The sequence below is a fragment of the Daphnia magna genome, unplaced genomic scaffold (assembly GCF_020631705.1).
Source record: "Daphnia magna isolate NIES unplaced genomic scaffold, ASM2063170v1.1 Dm_contigs021, whole genome shotgun sequence".
Lineage (NCBI taxonomy): Eukaryota > Metazoa > Arthropoda > Branchiopoda > Diplostraca > Daphniidae > Daphnia > Daphnia magna.
Genome location: NW_025533118.1, coordinates 1,226,422 through 1,244,190, shown reverse-complemented (window position 1 = coordinate 1,244,190; position 17,769 = coordinate 1,226,422). Strand labels below are relative to the sequence as shown.

Sequence of the window (17,769 nt, the reverse complement as noted above, 5' to 3'; positions counted from 1 at the left end):
GGTAGGTTACAAAAATGCAAGGGAGAGACTGTGTCCTATAATAGGGTCTATTACCCTTCCTAGCGTCTTCTTACGTGGGTAACGGGGACAAAGACACATAACAGAGGGGGGGAGGTAAAACAAAAGAGGGATATAAAGCGAATAGGTCTCTAGTGGCCGCTTCTACAAATAAGACAACTAATAAATTTAACTCTTTGCCGGAACAATAGGGCTGCGTAATCGTAGGACACATCGTGGTAAAATATTAATAGAGCAAATGACTCACGCGTACCGCCTTTGTTTTACAAACGCACCTTGGTGTTTTAAGATTAGCTATTGCGGCTGGAAACCATGTTTGTTTCGAGATAAATATGGCCGCCAGCCGCAATTTCTCTCTTAAAATAGTAAGGTGCGTTCGTAAAACAGTAGGGGGTACGCGTCAGTCACTTGTTCTATTGTCGATAAAAGAAGAGTTAAGTAAACATGGGTGAAGGGGTAGGGTGTAAAAAACCAAAAAAAATTAACAAATAAGGTCTCTGCATATAGGCTCATACCATCCGCCAAAACACAGTAAAAAGGCGAGTTTTTGAGCTACAAGTAAAGAAACTTACAGCCGCGGCTGTAAATAGCGAAGAACGGGGCAAATTGAAACAATTTGTGTATTTGGTAGTATCCTAATTTCCCTAACTCTTAGATAGAAACTTATAATTAGCATTCAGGCGTAAGGGACAATTTTACCAAAAAATTTAAAATTATCCGAAGTTTAGATGTAGATCTAACTGGATTTGATCGCGGATCATCCGCGTCGCACACTGCATGCTCTATTGTAAAGCTTCCAGTAAACAATGACAATTGTTGTTGTATAAGTCTAACAGATTATTTTCGCACCAAATTTTGGGATATTGAACTTTAGAATACTGACATATAAACAGTGTTCTGTGACGATACAAAAATTTTAATTTTTTTTGCATTTTTGGGTAAAATTTTCCCCTACGCTTCAAGGGAATAAGAGCAAAATTTGCGTGGGGTAAGCGGGTATTACCCCGCCAGACGCGTGGGGAAGCTTCGGTTAATGAATATTTTCAAAGTAGATTTACAACCTCAAGACATGATTTGTACCCCCATACACTAGGTATGGTTAACTTCGTCTAATTAAGACAAATCTTTCTATGCTAATTATAAGTTTCTATCTAAACTGCTGACCGGTAAAATAAAAAAACAAGTTTTCTTCTAACTGTTGTCATGCCACATGCCGAAAAGAAGTCGGGAAAAGAATGAAATCGAATGACGGAGAGGAAAATTGGAGGACCAATTTCTTCTTGCTGAAGGGGGAAGGAATGTAACAGGCAGCAGCAACCCCACCCAGCAACAGCAACTCCACCTAGCATGAAGGTCGTCACGTATGCAACCTTTCCTTAGACTGATTGGTAATTACAGAAGTTAAAGTTATTGTAAACCCCTCCCTCCTTAACCTTCAATCTGTTGTATAAAAACGTATGAGTGTAATAGCATAATCAGATTTGTCTCAGAGTACTGAGAAGACTCCCCTCTGGAGTAAAACACGGTTTGGAAACTTTACAAGTCTTTCTGGAGACGGATTAGACAGTAGATCATGCTCTCTCATGACGATATGATTAAACAAGTGGGTGGATGATCATGAGAAGGGATTTTTGGATGTTTGACATCAAACATCAGATGGGCATAGTTTAAGCGACCTCACGCTCGTAGTATTCCTTCCTGATCCAGAAATGGTGATACGGTTATTAGTGTCACACTTAGTGTAATGGTTTTTTTATTTTCAAAGCCTCGATTTCTTCAGAATATTTCTCCAATTGTGCTGATTTTATGCAATGATTAGCAGCTAACTGAATGCATTTAACACCAATGAACGATTTGTCAAGACCAGGCGATTTCAATTCTTAGTAGGGAATGAAACGAAGCATCCCTCAAACAACTCGCATCATGAAATCATACGTGTAATTTTCGTTCTAAAAGTGAACGGAGTCTATTTTCTTTAGCGGGGCCGTAAATGAGCCAAATCCAGTTGCTGGCTGATACCTCAGGATCTTAGACAGAAGGTTCTGAAAATTTGACGGTTATCGGTCAGGCACCTTTATCTTGATGCAAGAAGGCTGAGTTATTCAAACAACGATTATGTTCCATTATTTCATCAAGAAATAGTCCTCTACTGCAGTCATCAGCTGGATTTTTTATACCTGGGACATGTCGCCATTCAATCGGTTGAAATGCTCTGAAGATATTGGATATTCGATTAGTGACGAACGTTTTAAATGGACAAGTCTTTGAGGCTATACAGTCATACGTGGAAGTTTCTTTAGCAGGCAAATGGGTCTATATCCTTCTATTTCTTTTCGATGGAGGGGATAGTTTGATGCCTACCGTACCCCTTTATGTTATTCCTATTTCTCTTTCTTTGCAACCCGCGAAAAAAGTGCAACATTAAAAGTAGGAAAATTGACTGAAACGTAGAGGAAGAGAAAAATAGAAAGAAAACGAGGGTAAGGTAGGCACCATAGTATCCCTTCCGTCCAAACCAAATGAAAGGATATAGACCCATTTGCCTGCTAAAGAAACTTGCACGTATGACTGTATACTGGGGGACAGATTTAGGGTCAGACCAATAGAAGATTCGATCGATTTTGATACGAATTATCGATTGAACGAACTTTGCAAGTCACAGTGCCACAACTGCTCCTTAGAGCTCTAATTTCGGAATGGTAATCGGACGACGGGGTGCCACAAAGGACTTTTACGCGACAAAATTCACGTCGACGAGATCGTTGCAGTAGGTTACTCTTAGATGTACCACAGAGCCAAAGTCTACGGTGGATGCCTCACAAAAGGCGTGCAGCTGAATATTGTCGCGGGTGAAAAGGGAGATTGGTTATCTCTTCACAGAGATGTCATCCGCTCCTTGGACAACGCTGCGATCGTGGTGAAGAAATTATCGGGAGAAGTCCGCTCTAAGAAAGATACGCAGATATGCAGTCCGGAAGGGGAGTAATTCGCGCGACGGTATAAAACGCTGCCCCGAATCTGCGTTAGAGGAGTCTCCATCGGGTGAGCTCCCGGAGCTGGGCTCCAAAAGAGGAGTTCCCTGGTAGTTCCCTGGAGTCTTCAGACGCTCTCCGAGTTTGGTATGGTCATCCCTTATTGTTATTAGTCAAAAGTGAATAATTGTCTAGAATTTAAGTCATCACTTGTTGTATTCGTTTATTCTTGTTCCAATACAACTCGTGTGACAATTGGTGAAGACGCAGCTCGTTACCCGTAAGTGACGAATTAGTGCAGCAGAGTTTTAATTTTTGAGACGCAGCTCGTTACCAGTAAGTAACAAATTTTTTGCTGTGGTGTGGCAATAATTGAAGACGCAGCTCGTGGCCTGAGAGTAAATGAAGTCGTGCTGCAGTCATTGTTTGCCGATGCCAAAGAGGACAAACCAACGGCTACCTAGTTGCCCAAGAGACCCCAGCCGACGATTACATCCGCTTCGAGAACTGTCAAGCGTTCCGGTAGAAACTTCACCTACCCCAGCCTCATCGTTGGAGAGTGGAATTTCCTTTGTTGGTGAAGCCCTAAATTTTGAAGGTCCTATTCCAAAGGACCATTTGACCGAAGAAGCTGACAGCAAGGGTGAATCAGTCGAGACTTCAAGAGGCTTATACTCGGATCCAGAAACCGAGGTTGATTTGAGAGCGGCGACGAGTCCAGTTGTTCCGGTCGGGGTACAACAATTTGTATTGCCATCAAGGCATATTGAGCAGCCGCAAAGACAAGCTATGGAAGCTGTCAGAAAATGTATTAGCCCGCCAATCTTCTGAAAAAATTCAGAAGAAGATGCGCACCAATGGATGGAGCGCTTTGAATAACATTCTACCTACAAAAGATTGGGAGCTGGTTCAAGTGTACAAGGCTCCCGAACGAGTGGATGTTAAATCTCAAACGGCCGGAAGATATGCGATTGCAGCGCCTCTTCCGTGGCCGAAGGCAGGCGGTTTAAAGAAAAAAAAAAAAAAAAAAAAAAGGGAAAATCCTTAAGACTATCCGGGAAATACAAGAAACATTTAAACAAGTAAGCGCAAACGGAAAGAAGAAAAACGAAGGAGTAAAACTCCCTTATTTGCCAAGAGGACACAAGCTGATTTTTAGTCTCATCAACCTTCGTGGATCGCAGAAGATTAGTACAGTCGGGTCGCCTGTCTTGAAGAAGGGGGACCTGTCGCGGGTGAAAAGGGAGATTGGTTATCTCTTCACAGAGATGAGTCATCCGCTCCTTGGACAACGCTGCGATCGTGGTGAAGAAATTATCGGGAGAAGTACGCTCTAAGAAAGATACGCAGATATGCAGTCCGGAAGGGGAGTAATTCGCGCGACGGTATAAAACACTGCCCCGAATCTGCGTTAGAGGAGTTTCCATCGGGTGAGCTTCCGGAGCTGGGCTCCGTAAGAGGAGTTCCCTGGTAGTTCCCTGGAGTCTTCAGACGCTCTCCGAGTTTGGTATGGTCATCCCTTATTGTTATTAGTTAAAAGTGAATAATTGTCTAGAATTTAAGTCATCACTTGTTGTATTCGTTTATTCTTGTTCCAATACAACTCGTGTGACAATATCTTTGATGTCATAGGAAGAAATTTGAGTTCGTGGGACGATGAACGCTTCAAGGTTGTTGAGGCTAGCAGTCCACCTTTTTTCATTGTTGTTTAATTATCTCAGGGATTGGTTCGTCCCAGTCAACCCTGACAACCCACAATTCTTGTAGCAACCATTTAGCGCTAAGTATCACTGGTGATAAAAATCCCAGGGGTTCATATTGTAACAGTATGTTGTATTGACGGTTCACAAGACTAAGACTGGGGGCTTGATACACGACAACGGGGGACTATATATGGGGGGGAACACTGACGTCACACGTCCGGTAGCATTGCATACCGGATCACATAACGTGGTCATTGACCACGTGACATCCCCCCCTCTAGCTGCATTCGTCCCCGAATGCATTACTAAAAAACCAAACATTACAAAAAAAGATATACCGAAAGAAAACCGGGAACATTGGTACATGATATAGGCCACATGACACCCCCCCAAAAAAACAAAAACATCATCCTTTTTTTCGGCGGTACTCCACCGCCGCGCACGTCGCTTCTTAGCTTCTTCTTCTACGAACTCCTCCACTATCCGTAGGCGTTCCCGAAGGTCAGCCCTATTAACGGCTCCTTTTCTCCCACGGCACCACTGGATGCTGAACACAGCCACACTGGCCATAAACAACGCTGCTCCCACACCCCATAGCTCGAATGGGTATGTATGATGTTCCGCCGCCCGTTTTTCCCTCTCCGAGTCGTCTACTGAGTCGTCTACCGACCGCAGTTGAGTAGGTGGGAAAAGTTCCCCCATCCGCGGTCCTAGTAGTCCTAGCAGAAGGAGAAGAGCCCCCACTGCCACCTGCGGCATTTGTCCGTATCGTACCGGTGGCATCCGGACTCGTGTTGATCGACGCACCTGATCGTCCACACTTTCATTTCGAGCTTCTTGCACCTCCTCGTCCAGGGGTATAGTCTCTCTAGTTTCAGCCTCTCGGTCACGGATGTCCTTTCCCCTGGCCGCTATTGTCTGCCCTGCTGCCGTACTCAGTCCTAGTTGGTCTCCGGGCCGCGAAAAATAGTCGCCATATTCCACTAACACTTCTCGGATCTTTTCTCTGTCTGTCGGCATTAATCCTTCTCCAATCCTGCTGTCAAATTTGTGCTCCCGACGCGCTTTCTTCTCTGCCTCTGCTGTCGCGACGGCTACTGGCGTGTCTCCCTCCTTGATTTCGGTCACTGGCTCGATTATTCCTAACACCGTCCCCTCTTCGATCCATTGTTTGTGGTCCGATAAGTGGGTTATCGCCATCTGTCCGATTGTTCCCACGCCGCTAACTAGGACCTTACCCGTCGACACCCTTTTCGTCGTCTGCAATGCTTGGGATGGTTCCATCAGTGCACCTTCGCCAAACCCATTCAAATCTAGTGGTTGAGTTGCGACCACTTTCCTCGATCGGGGTGGGACCTCGCATCCATTCTGGACTACTAGTTTCGGTGCTTCCTCCGTCATCTCTTCCACCGGTGCTCCCATGGCAGTGTCTCCAATGAAGATCTCCGGTAGCGCCCCAATCTTCATCCGCGTTCCAAGTTTTTCCAACATGTCTTTCCCCAGAAGTAAGTCGATGTCGCCGTTCAGAACCAAAGCCTCTCCCTTGACGGTCATCCTCCCATCTGATACTGACAGCATTGCGGCTCCTCCCGGTTGAATCTCCTTGCCGTCAACTGATACTAGACGATTTGCGCGCCATGGTGTCACTGTTATCCCTAGTTCTCTTACTAATTTGGGCGAACACACGGACACTCCCGCCCCTGTATCTATCACGGCAGCCACCCGTTTTCCCCAGCACCACACATCCAGTACTACCATCCTCTGGATGTCGATTTTCAGAATTGGCCATGCTAGCACCTCCGGGTCTACATGCTGTGTCCCTACTAGACCAATTACTTGCCTACCCTCTCCAGTGAATCGCACCTGCCGTTGCTGTTGTGGTGCCCCTCCTTCTCGCTGGGAGCTCGGGCAGTCACGACGTATGTGTCCTATCCCTTCACACCCGTAGCATACGACCTGTCCGTCCGGTGTCCGACCCCTCAGGCCTCCCTGACCATTTGTTCTTGTTGGACACTCTCTCCCGATGTGTCCCTCCGTCTTACATCTGCTGCAGATAGGTTCCCCATCCGAAGTCCATTTCAGTATCGATCGGTTATCCGACCGATACTGTTGACTCTCCGCTCTTTCTCCTTGCTGTGCGGCTGCCCCTGATGCGTTCCTTAATGCAACGGCTCCCATCAGTCCCTCTAGCAATTTTTCTATTCGATCCATTCTCTCACTTCCCGCCGTTGGTGTTGGTTTTCCGACCACGCCCATCGCCCATTCCTCGTGTCTTGCTCGAGAAGTCATTTCCTGATACCGCTTAATTTCTTGAAGGAATTCGTCACATGAGTTGGGTTTCAAACTCCAGAGTTTCTCTAGTAAACTTGGCTTGAGTCCTCTCCATAGGTGCGCCAATCTCGTAGCTTCGGACATATTCGGGTCTACTCTGCGGCATAAATCCATGATGTCGTAAAAATACTCGATCGTGGATTCCTCGATTCCTTGTTTGCGTTCTCTCAGTTTCGCTTCATTGAATCGATTCTGATTGATTGGCTTGAATTGCTCCAACAGCTGTGTTTTTACTCCGGGTACAATTGGCGGTCCTGCAACATCCTCTCATTCGGCTGCTAGTTGTCCCGCGGCCTCTTTGTATGAGTACCACTTCTGCGCTGCCCCGGACAGCGACAGCTCAACGTGGTCGCGAAGTTCTTCATCTCCTCCGGTTTCCGCTATCCACGTTCCCTCAATGTACCCGTCTGCCCCGCCTTAGCCCTTTTCACCGTTTTCCCCCCGGCGTCTCTCCTTCGTTATGCTTCCCCCGATTGCCCTACGGTCGGAGCCGTGACCCCGTACCCCAACAATTTAAGGTACTAAAACCAGTTGGGTCGTCGACTCTCAGGGGTCCCTGACAGCCACCGCCTCCGCAGCACAGAATCGAAGAGAAACACAACCACAAAAGAGACTTACCGGGGGTTCTGCATCTCCACCATGTAACAGTATGTTGTATTGACGGTTCACAAGACTAAGACTGGGGGCTTGATACACGACAACGGGGGACTATATATGGGGGGGAACACTGACGTCACACGTCCGGTAGCATTGCATACCGGATCACATAACGTGGTCATTGACCACGTGACAATATAAGGTCGCAATCGCACTCAAAAGTTGACGCTTAGTGTTTGCTTTAATGTCGGATTTAACGTGGACGAAGATGATGAAGATAACGAAAAATGAAGCTGTCACTCTTGTTGTTGTATTTAACACATAATGTTCTCTCGGTTGGTAAACCTTTGAGATCCAAATCTAGAAAATGCACGAGACTGACGAAAAAGGAAATAAACATTCGACGATCGACGGTATCAAGGATTGAAAATGCACACGTGCTGGGCACTGAAATTTACCAATCGATGACCCTGAAAAGGTATTAACCATGATAAATTGGACAAAGTTTGCAAAACTGACGAGAATTGTTCAACCACCATGTCAATGAGGAGTTTAAAAAAAAGAAGGGTGAGAGTGCAAAATTATTATTCCTAGAGGTGTAAAAGGGGTGAGTGAGGTGGCGGAAGTGTAAGGGAGGGTAACATATTAGCAAAAACGATGGAATGTGAGTTCAGTCAAGGTCAGACAAATCCAGACATGTCTCCCCTCCAGCGATCGCAAAGGGCGCCTACACAAACACAGAAAAAAAAATCAGATAAATACCAAAATAACACTATTAAAGCGGGGTTAACACTAACTAAGTCCTTTAGGATGTTTAGTTGTTCCATTTTCATTCCATTTCCTTCATCCTCTTCGTCTTTATCCATTGTTTACAAGCCCATCCCTTCCAGGTTTTAGTTTGTGTTCATTAACGTGTAACTGGTTTGGAAACGTAGATGATGTTGTCTGGTGTCAGAGTTTTCTTTTTTGCAATAGTATGGTGAGTTTATATCCAATATGCCTGTGATTTTCAGATTTTTACAATCGTATGCAGATACGTAAATGATCTGAGAAGGTTAAACGATTAAGAAGGTTAAGATCAATTATAAAGGAGTAATAAAAATTTTTATTTTAATAAACCCCGGGATGGGGCAAGTTGATACATTGCAACATGGGGCATGTCGGCATAGGCGTTATACATGCATATGTATAGTACATAGCCTGTCAAAATGTCAGGGAATTGTAAGTCGAATTTTTGCTAGATATGACTTATGGTAAACAGTGGTATGCATTAGATGCCAAAATTTGGCAAATTTTAGGTGTTTCACTTTATACGATGTTCACCTGTGAAATGTTTGCCTGAATTATGTATATATTTTTATAATTTTTGCATTTAAGGCTATTAATCTTTATGTAAGTTATCACAACTTATTTCTGAGTTTCCCACTCTAAAATAACTATAGGATGTTTGTTTATTGTAATGTTATTCTAGTTTGTTTACAACATCAACATTACACTGAAATCCGTATTTGAAATACATGGGGCCAACTTACCCCACTACCACTGCCAACTTACCCCGTTAGTGGGGCATGTAGGCAAATTTTTTTTAGCTTTTTGAACGTTGATTTCGATATGAATTCTTCAACGTAGATCAAATTAAAAAATAGCAAGAGAAAGCTGGTTATCTGAGCTTTCTTTTTCAATGTTTTGGGTGTCAAAATATGAAAAATTAAAGAAACCAGAGAAGAAATTAAAAAAACTCTACCAACTAGCCCCACCCTCCCCTATGCTACGCAGGATACTTTAATATTTTAAATACTTAAAAAGCATTTTGTCACACTTAAAAAAAATTTTCAATGCTTAAAATCGATAGGATAGGTATGAAACTGAGTTTTAGTAGGGTAAACAAAATTTTAATTATCTTTTTTCAAAATCAGGTATCATTTAAGGATACTTAATTTTTTCAGTAGCTTTTTCCTACTGAAAGACCCTTAATTAAGTATTCAGTCGCTGCTGTGTACTTCGACCTTTTTGCCTTTTTATTTCTCTCGATCTGATTTCGTCGATTGGTATTTTCAGAAATTATTCGGTCTTTTAGTTTTCTCTCTTCCACTTGTTGGTCGAGAATTCCTTTTTTGAAAGGCCTTCACTCAAGATTCCTTTTCTTTGCGTTGTATAATTTTCAACCGGTGTATAAGGGTATCTACCAGGTTACTTTCTTCACCAGATTTCACTAGTTGATTTTTTAAAGCTTCTGCGGTCTCGTTGGCTGCTTCGTGTGTGGTACCGTTGGTTTTTTCAAGTGCATGTTTTAGCAGTGAATGAGTGTTAAGTTATAGGGCGTTATTTAGTGTTCTGTTATCCTCTTTTCTCTTTTTTTTCTAATTGATTTAAATTCGCTCTTGTAGTGGTTGTTTGATAAGGTTTACTTTTTTTGAGAATGTAGCTTTCCAAGTACGCTGTAAGCTCTACGAGCTTTCTCTACTTTATGACAAAATTCTCTCTGGGATATTGTTTTCAGAGGTTATAGTCTCCTCTATTAGGGTTTTCCATGGCAGGGTGAATGAAAGTAATGTCGCAGAGGATAAGTCTGGGTATATCGGGTTGTTATTGAGAGATACCACTACTGGTGCATTTTAAAAAATACTGTGGCGCACCAGCACCAAAGGAAAAGAGAAGCGGCACCGTGGCAGCGAAGCAGACGAAAAAAAAGGCACTTGCCGGCGACATTCTTAAAAGTGTAGTCCTGTCTTTTTTGCTGAGCAACAAAAAAAATAGAAACTCTTTTTCCGTATTCAATTCAAAGTCGTCCTGTGTCTTACTTTCTTTCCGTGAAACAATATTGCGGATTCCCCATCCGTCACATTGGTGCCGAAACCCATTTGACGAACAATTCAGGTGACAAGTGGAAACAGAAGAAAATCTCTCAAGGTATGTCCCACTCTACTTAACGGCAGGCGGCCGTTTTCTTCTGTATGGTATACTGCTACTAGCCACCGAGTTCTAAATCGTAAATTACGAAACTTGTTAAAATCTAAGTGCAATTATCGAACAAATGCATGAAAATGTCGGTTTCAAAAATCCATTTTGAGCGGCCATGCGCCATGCGGAACATTTCGAAATCCACCTCCACCCGCAAACCAAATTTTCAGTGTTCTACCGAATAAGGAAAAAATTTATTTGAATATCAATACGAATGAAATGAAAATTGAATCGAATAAAGAATAAGAATAAAGAATAAAAAAAAAAATGAAGAATAAAGAATAAAGAATAAAAATAAAATTTATTTTTATTCGTATTTCGAATAAATTTTCGAATAAATTTTCGAATAAAATAAATTCTAATGATTTTCTTAATTTAAGGATGATGTTTCGATTTTTGAATCATAAAATTAAAAACAATTAATAATAAATAATTAAGCAAGTGATTTCTTTATTTTGGTGACACAGCCAGTCCAATCAAATCAAACAAAAAAAACTTCAAAATCAACGGAATCCAGATTCATGGAACAGTAGAAAATGAAAACGGAAAATTAAAATTGAAACAAGTCCAAATTAATACGTAAACGTAACAGCTTAGTTTTGTACTTTAAGTTCTTCCAGAAGTAGTATCACTAATTCAAGAGTGTGCTAGTAGCAGACAATTATTGGCCTCATGACATTTTCAATGGCTAAACGGAAAAAATAACTCCAAACAAAAGAGCAACGGCTAGTGGGAACAAAGATTTTTAAACTTAGAGGAACTTTATTTTTTATTCGATTTTCCATTTAAATTTTGGATAATCGAATAAAAAATAAAAATAAAATACAGGTAAAAAATATTCGAGAATAAAGAATAAGAATAAATCGAATAAAAATTTATTCGAAATAAAGAATAAGATTTTATTCGTATTCTTATTCAGAATACGTTTTTTATTCGAAAGAGCTTTATTCGGCAGAACACTGCAAATTTTCCTTTTTTTGCAATCGGGCGCTAAAGAAAAGAAAAGTTTTTGAAACTCTGCCTCTTCCCACTTAACCTTCGCGTTCCCTTATTCATTCCATTTTTTTGTTCCACTGCGATTGTGTTTTCCTTTTTGTTAAAAAAAAAAATGTTTTCTTGTTGAAATATTAAATGAAAAGGTAGTGGTGGCGTACAAAACTAGAGGTATATCACTATGTACAGTATCCTGCACAACAAGGTGAACACCGATTTGTTTTGAAAAAGCCATCTGTGTGTAGAAAATATGAATAGTTTACCTTTTTAAGGAGAGGAAGGGCGGTTTTGGCGCAAAATCATCATAAGGGGGGTTGGGTAATGTCAGTCCAGACACTTTTTTTTTTGCCCTAGGTATTAAATGTCTGGAAAAGTGTAGACTGCATCATCGGTAGACTCACCTACCCCCCGGCTAAGTAGAACTATTTTTGCAATACAAAATCGAGTCTTTCCATTACTCGTTATTGTCATTATCGGGTCGGGTAATCGGGTAGCATATAGAAACACAAAATTGTTGTTATGTTATGTAGCTGCATAACACTTGCGTCGAAGCAATCAATCGCGTCCGTCAAGTGAGGGTTGGTCGTCAGGGATGAAATGTATCCAACAGCGGCCATGAACCTAATTGTTCTAATCCACGCGACGACCAAACAGAATCGCTCAACAATACCATTCAGCCTTACGATTCGTCAGGTGCTATTCAACAGCCTGAACCGCAAGATCACACCAGCCATCTAAACGTACCTGATGAAGAATTTGACGCTACTGCTCAATTAACGGCAGCGAGAAACCGAAAGCTCAATCTCGAGTTCTTGTTGGTTCAGAAAAAAGTTCAGCAAGAACGAGAAGTCAAAGATTTGGCGACAAAAAACGAACGTGAACAAGAGGATCTCATGATGGAAATCCGTCGCGAATCGCAACTTCTTGCGGGACTCGGAGCTGTAGCGTTCGAAGATTACCACTTAACTTCGTCTCCATTGCAAACTTATCAGAACAATCTTCCTAAGGCATTCGTGCAACAAACCCCAACATCGGCGATATGATTCATCAAGTTCCTGTTACGCCGCGTCATCATAATTCATCCTATCGCGAACCAAGGCTAGTAGTAGCTAAGTTTGACGGCGATCCCCGTAGATGGCCGAAATATGCGGCTGGTATTAAAGCCACTCTAGCCGACACAGACTTCGCGGAGTCAGTGAAACTGCTTTCGCTCCAAGAAACTTTGCTAGAGAGTATCCAACGAAGAATGGCGAATATCTTCACTGACGGCTATTCCTTCGAATCAGCGTAGGCTCAGCTCCAAAGCAAATACGGCGACCCAGCCTTGATTATTCAAGCTCATAATCAGTACCTCCTACAGCTTCTACCTTTCAAGAACGGTGACTTTGATTCCCTTTTACACATGGCAACTGCCGTGCATAACACCGTTTCGAGCGTAGGCCTGAACACATCGATTTGTTCACTTACTCCACGGTAGTTGGCTCCCTCCACGTCAAGCTACCGATTAATCTTCAAACTGATTGGGGCAAGTATGCCTACGAATTGAGACGAGTTCCATCACTAAAGGATTTTGTCAGCTGGATCGACGCAATTGTTGGTGCGGAAGAGCTTCGTGGTGCCAAACTATCTTCGACGGTCAGTGCAAACGCAGCAAAACCACCCGCTCCCGGTTCGACAAATAGAAACAACAGCAATCAAAATCAATCGGGCAGCATCAACTATAACAACCACAACCCAACTGTCCTTGCGCAATCGTTATTGGATGTAGCAGTCTTCCCAGAGTGTCCTGCCTGCAAGGAGAATCCAGGCCACAGGCTCGAGATATGTAACGTTTTCAAACGAATGATTGTCAACGCTCGCGCCGCATTATGCGCCTCCTACAACCACTGCTTCAAATGTCTAATTCGCGACCATTACACCCGAAAATGCAGAAGACAAAACGCTGGTGCAAAGAATGTGGCAGGCCCTACCATTCGTTATTACATGGAGCTAATCGGCAGTTTCCAGAATCATCAACCAATAAAGGTAACAAGCCTCACGTACTTCTCGTTAAATCCATAGATAGCGGTGTACGGCCAGTTTTATTGGCTATTGTTAAACTGTTGGTTGAAACATTTGACCCAGTTGGCACAACCTATGCTGTCCTTTATCCGGGTAGCGAAGCAAACCTTGTAACACGCAACTTGGCAAACTCGCTAAATCTGAAAGGTCCGCCTTTGCTCGTTCGCTTCGGTTCGTTCTACGACTCGCTTTTAATTGAATCGAATGTAGTAACGTTCAAACTTAGCTCACTGGATGGGAAACAAACCATGGAGGCGTCCAACGTCTAAGTCGTCCAAAAATTACTCTGTCCCGGCGTAAAATAGATTGGCCCAGTATGAAAACTAATAGGGAACACTTGTCCGGCCTCGAACTTCCTAGTATCGATTCGTCCAAAGTCGAAGTTTTAATCGGAATGGATTTTCCATCCGCTGATCATACGCTCCAAGTCGCCTTACCGATCGAAGGTGAAGATGGCCCTACAGCGCACCAGACTTGCTTCAGTTGGGCCGTCGTTGGCAAAATACCTCGATGTCTCGTTACCGGCCCTAGTAAGAAGTGAAGCGTTAATTTAGGTTACGTACAACTCCACTCGTCGGCCTTCGAAGCTTCGGGAAACTCGTAATCAGCACAGCCATGTAAAAATTCACCCGAGCCTCTAGCTGCTTACTCCATTTCTGACGAAGACGATCAAATGGTAGCCATCATCAATCGGTCTATGACGCGCTTAAAATGTGATTACCAGATCGAGCTGCCAGTAAAACCGAACCACCCGTTAATTCCCAACAACAGAAGCCAAGCTCTTTCGCGTTTCTACGGACTTGAACCTCGCCTTCTTGACCCGAATATGCGTGGCCTCGCCAAACATTACGAACAAAAGATAGATAATCTCATCGCTTCCGACACTGCAGTCCTTGTGGATCGGTCAGAAATCGACAAACCGTCGGGTTTTATTTGGCATTTACCGCATTTCTTCGTCGTAAACAACAACAAACCGGATAAAGGGATTCGAGTCGTTTTCGACTGCGCCGCTCGTTACAAGGGAGTATCTCTCAACTGTTTTCTATTGCGTGGACCCCCATCTATTTCTTATCTGGTTGGTATCCTACTTCGAGCGCGCCAGCATTCCGTCGCTTTTTCGGCCGATATTACTTCATTTTACCATCGTATCGGTGTTGACGAAAAGCATCAGTCACTTCAACGCTTCGTTTTCCGCAAATTTGGCAGCAATTCTCCGATCCTCACGTTCACGACGTTAGTATTTGGTGAAATTTGTGCATCATCTGCCGCCGTTCAAACCTTGCAACGCGCAGCGAACGACAACGTCCGTTTTCCCCACGTTGCCACCAGATTAAAGGACAATTTTTACTCCGATAATTTTTGTGACTCTTTCGAAACTGAGGAGGGAACTTTAAATTTTGCGAAAGATGTGACGAAATCTCTCGCGTCTGGTGGTTTCGCGTTAACCGGTTTTGCTTCATCTTCCTTGTGAGTTATCAACAGTATACCAGCGCATCTTAGATCGACACCAATAGCGGATCTTGACCCGAACGCCTCGCCGGTTGACTTTATTTTTGGCATGGAGTGGCATCTCATCGACGACTCTTACAGAATCAGGGTAAAGCAAATGCCCGAAGTATCCACAAAGCGGGAATTGATATCAGCCATTTTCTTGACTTTCGACCCTCTCGGTATTTGCCTTCCAGTGATGTCAGGAGCGAGGCTCCTGTTTCAATATATCCATCGATTAGAGCGCGAGAAGAAAATGCCTCGTGGCTGGGACCACCCATTGCCTGAAGAAAATCTGGCAAAGTGGAAAGAATGGACGAAAGGACTGAACAAGCTGTCTCTTATGTATGCCAGCCGCGGCTTCCGCCCGACCGAATTTCCTCTCGACAAATCAGTGTTTACGCTAATTATTTTTGCAGACGCCTCATCAGTAGCATACGGAGCCGTTGCTTATCTTCGCGTGAATTACGGAAGCAGAACGCACGTCAGTTTTATTATGGAAAAGGGCCGCCTCGCGCCTCTCACCCCTATTACGATTCCACGACTCGAGCTAAAATCCGCCGTCCTGGCTGTTCAAATCTCAGCAATTATCAAGAAGGAGCTTCGGCTCATCATCTCCGCGACGGCGTTTTATTCGGACTCAGAAATAGTGCTACATCAGTTGCGCACCAGGCGCCCTCGTCAAACAGCGTTCGTCACGGGAAGAAGAAATGAAATTCTTGCACACTCGTCGGCAGACCAATGGCATTATGTCTGCAGCGAAGACAATCCCGCAGACGCTTGCACACGGGGCGTTGTTCCAAAAGATTTTGGGCCAGACTGTCAATGGATCACAGGACCTAGAATTTGTCGGATCCAGCGTTCGTCCCAGTAGCGTTTCACTCGCCTTCCGTTTTGGATCATGATGAGACGGAGCAAGTCGTTAGTGTCAGTCAGCTAAGCGTGGTACAACCATCTCGCCACCCGTCATTTCTCGTAGTATCTAAACTAATTGCTTAAAGTACCCAGCTCAACATCTTGAAACGTGATGTCGCCCAAGTGCTACGGACTGACCCGGATTCCGTCAAGGAACCAACCGCCGATGAGCTTGCTAATGCCTTTCGCCTCTGCCTAGCCATCTCGCAAGAAGAGGCATTTCCGCACGAGAGCGATGCTCTGGCAAAGGGCGCCTCGTTTCCCAGAAATTCGATCTTGAAGCGAGTGGGGCCATACATCGACCCCGTCGACGGTTTATTGAAGGCGGACGGGCGGCTTCAACACGCAGAGCTCCCTCCTCGTACTCGTCACCCAATCATCATAGCAGCAGACCACCACCTCTCCAAACTCATAATCGAAGATTGTCATTTCAGAGTCCACCATTCTGGCGTGGAACATACGCTGAGTGTTGTGAGGCAAAATTTTTATCTTCTTCAGGGACGAAGAGCGATCCGCCGAACCCTTGGAAAGTGTGTGAAATGTAGAGTCCTTCATGCACTGCCACAGGCTCCTCGAATGGCCAGTCTACCGAAAGAACGCCTCCAGGCATTTACCCGCGTATTTACTAACATCGGCTTGGATGGTTTTGGTCCCTTTCAGGTCGTCATCTGTCGGTGAACTGTTAAAAGATATGGTTTGCTAATAACCTGCCTCTCCACTAGGGCCGTGCACCTAGAGGTACTAGACACAATGGATGCTGACTCTTTTATAATGGCACTGCGCCGCTTCATCTCCCTCCGCGGTCACCCTAAAGTGATATTCAGCGATAATGGCACAAACATCGTCGCGGGAGAAAAGGAGCTGCGAGAAGGAATCAACAACCTAAACTCTGTTCGGGTTACAACTGAGATGATTGACCGAGGGATCGATTGGCGGTTTTCGCCACCGTCAGCACCATCGTTTGGTGGCATTTGGGAGAGACTCATTAGTTCAAGCAAGAAGGCCATGAAGGCCATTCTGGAAAATCGATCCGTCACCGACGAAGTCCTGCGGACATTTTTCGCAGAAGTCACGTCCTTGTTGAACTACCGCCCTCTAACGAACGTCCTGACCGACCCGGCAGAACCAGAGCCTCTCACTCCCTTTCACTTTATCTTGGGCTGTGCAAACCCACACCAGGCCCCTGACTCTGAAAGTGCCTTTAACGGACTCTCAAGAAGAAAATGGAAGCAGGCGCAATTCATTACCGACCAGTTTTGGAGACGCTGGATGCGTGAGTACCTGCCCAGCTTGATTGAAAGGAAGAAGTGGGACAAATCGGTCCGACCGCTCCGTGTCGGCGACAACGTCTTGATAATGGACGAAAACACTCGAAGAGGAGAGTGGCTTACTGGACAGATAACAAAAGTCTTTCCTAGTAGCGATAACGTTATAAGGAAGGCTGCCGTCAAGACCGCTCGATCCGTACTAATCCGCCCCGTTCTTAAATTATGCTACATTTCAGGTCCTCGCCCGCAGGATTGATTCCGCCGGCCGGCTGGACTGTGGCGCACCAGTGCCAAAGGAAAAGAGAAACGGCACCATGGCAGCGAAGCAGACGAAAAAAAGGCACTTGCCGGCGACATTCTTAAAAGTGTAGTCCTGTCTTTTTCGCTGAGCAACAAAAAAATAGAAACTCTTTTTCCGTATTCAATCCAAAGTCGTCCTGTGTCTTACTTTCTTTCCGTGAA

The 17,769-nt window shown here is 44.1% G+C and overlaps 3 protein-coding genes and 1 pseudogene across 3 annotated transcripts; all 4 read left to right on the top strand.

Annotated features, from left to right (window-relative positions):
- The first annotated feature begins 462 nt into the window (after positions 1–462).
- Positions 463–12,866, top strand: LOC116923388 (annotated as a pseudogene).
- Positions 12,867–12,977: 111 nt separating this feature from the next.
- Positions 12,978–15,107, top strand: LOC116923389. The gene is made up of 4 exons (XM_032929837.2): positions 12,978–13,010; positions 13,073–13,600; positions 13,863–14,166; positions 14,245–15,107. The coding sequence occupies exons 1-4, from the start codon at positions 12,978–12,980 to the stop codon at positions 15,105–15,107; spliced, it is 1,728 nt and encodes a 575-aa protein (XP_032785728.1).
- Positions 15,108–15,194: 87 nt separating this feature from the next.
- LOC116923390 lies at positions 15,195–15,998 on the top strand. The gene has a single exon (XM_032929838.1). It carries the CDS (start codon positions 15,195–15,197, stop codon positions 15,996–15,998), a length of 804 nt encoding a protein of 267 aa, XP_032785729.1.
- Positions 15,999–16,777: 779 nt separating this feature from the next.
- LOC116922293 lies at positions 16,778–17,749 on the top strand. The gene has a single exon (XM_032928669.2). It carries the CDS (start codon positions 16,790–16,792, stop codon positions 17,561–17,563), a length of 774 nt encoding a protein of 257 aa, XP_032784560.1. The 5' UTR covers positions 16,778–16,789; the 3' UTR covers positions 17,564–17,749.
- The last annotated feature ends 20 nt before the right edge of the window (positions 17,750–17,769 follow it).

Coding starts and splice junctions, on each gene's coding strand:
- LOC116923389 (XM_032929837.2), top strand. CDS start 12,978: ATGGCAACTGCCGTGCATAACACCGTTTCGAGC. Junction 13,011..13,072: donor TGCATAACACCGTTTCGAGC/GTAGGCCTGAAC, acceptor CTCCACGTCAAG/CTACCGATTAATCTTCAAAC. Junction 14,167..14,244: donor ATGTCTCGTTACCGGCCCTA/GTAAGAAGTGAA, acceptor ACTCGTAATCAG/CACAGCCATGTAAAAATTCA.
- LOC116923390 (XM_032929838.1), top strand. CDS start 15,195: ATGGAGTGGCATCTCATCGACGACTCTTACAGAATCAGGGTAAAGCAA.
- LOC116922293 (XM_032928669.2), top strand. CDS start 16,790: ATGGATGCTGACTCTTTTATAATGGCACTGCGCCGCTTCATCTCCCTC.